The sequence below is a fragment of the Ictalurus punctatus genome, chromosome 18, assembly GCF_001660625.3.
Source record: "Ictalurus punctatus breed USDA103 chromosome 18, Coco_2.0, whole genome shotgun sequence".
NCBI classification, from domain to species: domain Eukaryota; kingdom Metazoa; phylum Chordata; class Actinopteri; order Siluriformes; family Ictaluridae; genus Ictalurus; species Ictalurus punctatus.
The window spans coordinates 15,943,899-15,948,898 of NC_030433.2; the positions used below are offsets into that span (position 1 = coordinate 15,943,899).

Here is a 5,000-nt window from a genome sequence, read left to right on the forward strand (position 1 = left end):
AATATTCAACAAAAATCTTAAGGTGTGTGAAATGATTTTGATCTAAAGAGTGTCTGAAAAGTGAGGAACCAATGAACTACATATAATTAATTTTGTATTTATTATCTACAACATAGAACATAGACAATCTATGGATTTCCTCAGCCACTGGATCATGTTTTTTCAGATTTTGCTCAATATTAGCATTGGCTCCTGTCTTTTTGGACACCCTATATAATAAAACACAGAGGACGAGTGCAGTCCTTTCTATGTCATTCACCTTTTCCTCCTCTTTGTCTTCATTGACATTAAACACATCTTTGCGTTTTACTGTCAGCAGGTCCAGATCCTTCATATCTTCATCCTCATCCTCATCATCACTGCAGAGCTGGGCTCTAGACTTCACCTGCTCTTCTTCCTCTTCACTCTCCTCCTCTTCAGACTCAGAGTCAGGATTGCTGCTTCGGTCTTTTCTGAACTGGGCTTTAAAGCTCTTTAGCTCCTCATCAGAGTCAGCTGCAGTGCTGATCTCCCGAGTCACTTCGTCCTTTGGTTTCTGGGCTTTATTTAGAAAACGCACCCGTGGGGGAACAGCCAGACCCAGAGACCTTCAAAAAAACAACTCACTCACTTAATACACATACTGAAGGTGAGTGTATTAAAAAACGTGCTGATTAACTACATTACAGTGCATATCACAATAACAATCTACAACGGGAACACAATTAACAAACTCTATTCCTTATTCTACCACAGCACTGTTGTATTCTCGATTCTGATTGGTAAGAAGGTGTGTGTTCAAACCGTGTAAGGCACAATCAGTCCCATTCAGTTTAATCACTGATCTAAATTAATGTGCTGCCCTTAAGTAACTGTAAACATAGTAACATACAGACACAGTTGCATACAGTAGTTAAATTCAGAGCTTCATTATTAGTAGAGACGCAACACAGATGCAGGTAATTCACACACAATCTCTCATAACTATTTATTATAATTCATTCAAATAAATGCAATCTTATCGCACAACTTTACCTTTGTGTATGATTTAGAATTCTAGAGACAACGACCTGTATATAAAATAACTAACGGAAATTAAGTTATTTTTATCATTTCGGTCAAATTTTCTGCACTGCAAACATCAATGACAGCATTAGCTCGTCAATGCTTGCAAGTGACCGTGGTATAAGTGGAATAATCCATGGCTAGGTGTGCGTTACACAAGCTTAATGCACTCCATGCCGTGCATTAAAATCGTGTAATGCACCCTTTGCTGTGGATTACCCCTTACATAACAGCAGCTATGACGGTAGTTCTGGCTGCAAGGGAAAGAACAGGTTTATATTAATGTGCTCATTCCAATATGTTGTCGTTTCTATAGTAACATCTAATTCACAGGCACTTGTATAGCAGACGTGCCACATAAACAGCTTTGAGGCCCATAACTGCACAGTTTAAGGGGAAAAGCTTCTATAGGGTCTATATTGCATTCATGCACAATGACATAAGGACATACCTTCGTGTACGCATGTTCATCTGTTATGCAGGATTGATTTGGCTACTTACAGCAGCTCACGAACATCATGCTTAGAGTATTTTTCAACCCTGACACAATAATGGATTTGTTTTGAAGGCATTGGTAGTGGTTAAAGTTTTGGGCACTGATCAGAAGGTCATGAGTTCAAATCTGGGCTTTGCCAAGCTGCCACAGTTGGGTTCTTGAGCAAGGCCATTAAAGCGCCATCATTTAAAGTTGTATCATGTCTCAATTTTAGATAAAAGGGTCACAATGAAGGAAAAAAAGAAAAGAAAAGAAAAAAAAAAAAAACACTACTCACCAAAGCCTTATGTTTAAAAAAATTTTGTTTGTTAATTTGTCTGTAAATGTTAATGTCTATCTGGTGGTTTGTTAGCAAAATTTCACTATCATCCTGTGCACATTCATTGTCTCTGATGATGTGTTAAATGATTAGGTGGTTAAATACGTTCTCAAAGCCAGAAATAAACCTTGCAAGATAACTTGTCATCACTATATTTAAAGTGATGATCAAGTTGTGTTTGGGCTCTCAAACTAGTAGAAAAATGGGCTGTTAAAAAGGTTCATCAGTTGCTGGAACCAGCACTTGCTTCCTGTCGGCGGAAAAGACGGTACAACTTATTAAGGATTCCGAATTTATTTTAAGAATCTACTCACGTGGCGTATTCTGGGAGCTTCAGCTGAAACACATCAAAGACGTCTTTGTTCTTCATCAGAAAGATGGAGCGAAGGTAAGACACAAAACACTGCAGGAGAAAAATAAAAGAATATATAGGCAGATGTATAGGCAGAGATTACCGGGCATGGGCATCAACTCTCAACAACCAAAGACAAAACAAAAGCACAGCCATGTTTATCACAATTTACACAGCGTGCTTTTTGAAATCAAGACCAGCTAGACATCCCCAAGTGACAGCCACAAGGCACAACAGCGTCTGCGAAAATCCATAATAGCTGTGCTATAACTGTAGCGTAATGAGGCGGATTAAAGACAGATAGCTCTGAGGTAGTGCGGGATCGGTACTCACCCTCTGAGCTCTCTCCTTCTGCTCCTTCTCCTGGGCCAGGAAGGCCTCCAGCTTCTGCCGCACACACGTCAGCTTCTCTGGGTTCACCCTGCACGGCACAGAAACACGACTGATCACATTCAATAATAAAAGCTCATAAATCACTTTTCTCTCACGACTCGTTAATATGCATTAAACCATCGGTGCAGAGAGCATCACTGTTGTAGATCCATTCCAGATTTTGCCACCAGTGATTATGCAAATACACCGCATGTGACGACAAAGGCGTTTTTCCTCCTTTTCACAGTTTGCCTACTCATTTCTTTTGCAAGTTTGTACTTAATATCAAGCTGCATATTGGTCTGAAGGACTATTGATCCACAGTTGACATGCATGCAACTGAGAGCCAAATGTGCACTGGCGTAAGACTAAAGCTGCTGGTGTTTATTCTCAGGATAGGTGGCTGAATGTGGCCATTTTCTGTCCTCACACAGGAGCACTGCTGCCTGCTGATAAACCACAGCACTTAGAGCACAGCAGCCAGCTGGCCCAAAGACTGGTTACACACACATACACATACACACACACACACAATTTCTGGTTCCTGTTTGAAACGGGTGGCTGATGCACGCTTTTAGCACCGAGTGTCAGTTGCATCATGATAATAGAGGCAAACTTGCACAAATTTTCATGCACCAACAGTGGTGTCGACGGTCGAATAGAGTAGTAAAAGTAGAATATGAACAGCATGAGCTATTTTCTCATTGGCAACAGACTGGTTTATGGCACAGCACCTCTTGCTTGTTTAACTGCAGTTTCATCACTGTTCAAATTAAAAAAATAAATCCTAAGCTTGTAAAATGTGTCTGATTTACATTTAAATTCAAATGAGTAAAGTGTCACTGTATCCTGCAATGTATAGAAGAACAAAATGAATAAGTAGATAAAAAAAAGTTTTGTTATTTAACAAGACATATGATTACTGATCTTGTGAAGCTTTCTGTAAGGAGATTTATTTATCATTTGTGGAAGGAGTCTCCGTTGTCAGCACTTTAACATTTAAAGGGAAAAGCTGTACCTTTAAGCTTTCCTACAGAGTAGTTCATGCTTTGGTTTTTCTGCAACATGTTGTTTTATTGTCTTATTAACTTAAGAGAGAGAGAGAAAAAAAAAGAGAAAGTGAGGGTACGACTGTTTACATTTGTTTACATAGCAAGAATTAACTTGTTTAATGGAAGCTCCACTACATTAAATGCAACTATAAAAGGATGATGTTATTTAATTAATAAATAATATTTTAATGTGGTATAAGGAAAACAAAACATTTTAAGGAAGTGCTGTTTAGGAAAATAATCAGCTTCATAATGGTAAAAATATCTTTGCATCGCATTGGGCCACTGGCGATTATTTTCCTATAATTACACTTTCAGATTTATGAGGCTTCAAGATGATTTAGATGATAATTGGATGATTGATTTGTATGTTAATTTTTTATTTATATTCAGATCTATTCTGCTATTTCAACAAAACGTCTATTATCTCCATTAGGTAGAATCTCCATTTTGTACAAAACTATAGAGGAAAACTTAGACACCAAGCCTGTCTTGGCTGACTGATTTGATCAAACCTAAAGGAAAATGCTTTGTCTTTATTTAAACTGCATTTCCCTCCTTTTTTTTATGTGCATCCGTCCAAACCTGTTGTGCATTGCTAATATTATGGGTACACTTGAGCCTCAAAAAGAGCTAAAAACCTGCACATTCATATCCACAGTTCAAATCATCACTACACAAACCACACTCACAGTGTTTGCTGTTCATCAGTTAATGTAGTTATCATTAATACATAGAGTGGGTCACTTACTGGATTTTGTTGATGGGGACTTTTTTCTCCTGAAGCTGAGTAATCATGCCCTTCTCCTCTGAGGGCAGAAGTATAAGCAAGGCTTCTCCTCCCTCCTTATACCTGCAGAGAGAGAGCAGAGATTTATAACTATTCCTCATAAAGGAATAGTTTGGTCCATGATTGAACATACATTGTTTTCCATTTACACCAAATGTAGTCAATCATTGAACATGACTGACATGTCAAACGACTGCTTGTTTGTTGCGCTGGGCTAATGTAACTAAAGGAAGTCTCTCTCACCCAAAATAATTTTTTCAGAAATACATTCACACAGATGTACTATTGTGCTTGAGGACACAGTGTGACTTGCTGTCATCGACACACACCTGTACTCCTGTGGAAATCATTTGGCAGCAGTGCGATGCATCAAATCATGCAGATACAGCTCAAGAGCTTCAGTTCATGTCAAACAGAATGGAGGAAAATGTCATCTCAATGACTTTGACAATGGCACGTTTTTTGGTGCCAGACAGCCTGGATTGAGTATTTCAGAAACTGTTGGAATTTTCGCACACACAGCAGAATTTACACAGAATGGTGTGAAAAACAAAACCATCCAGTGAGCATCAGTT

The 5,000-nt window shown here is 38.6% G+C and overlaps 1 protein-coding gene across 2 annotated transcripts in view; it reads right to left on the reverse strand.

The window, feature by feature from the left end:
* ddx10 (DEAD (Asp-Glu-Ala-Asp) box polypeptide 10) overlaps positions 1 to 5,000 on the reverse strand; it is a 45,662-nt gene that overhangs the window by 28,477 nt on the left and 12,185 nt on the right. For both annotated transcript variants that reach the window (XM_017493296.3, XM_017493297.3), the window contains exons 10-13: positions 4,387 to 4,488; positions 2,545 to 2,632; positions 2,174 to 2,262; positions 260 to 587 (exon numbers count right to left, since the gene is read on the reverse strand). In XM_017493296.3, the coding sequence (XP_017348785.2) occupies positions 260 to 587; positions 2,174 to 2,262; positions 2,545 to 2,632; positions 4,387 to 4,488 (607 nt within the window). The remainder of the gene's footprint in view (positions 1 to 259; positions 588 to 2,173; positions 2,263 to 2,544; positions 2,633 to 4,386; positions 4,489 to 5,000) is intronic.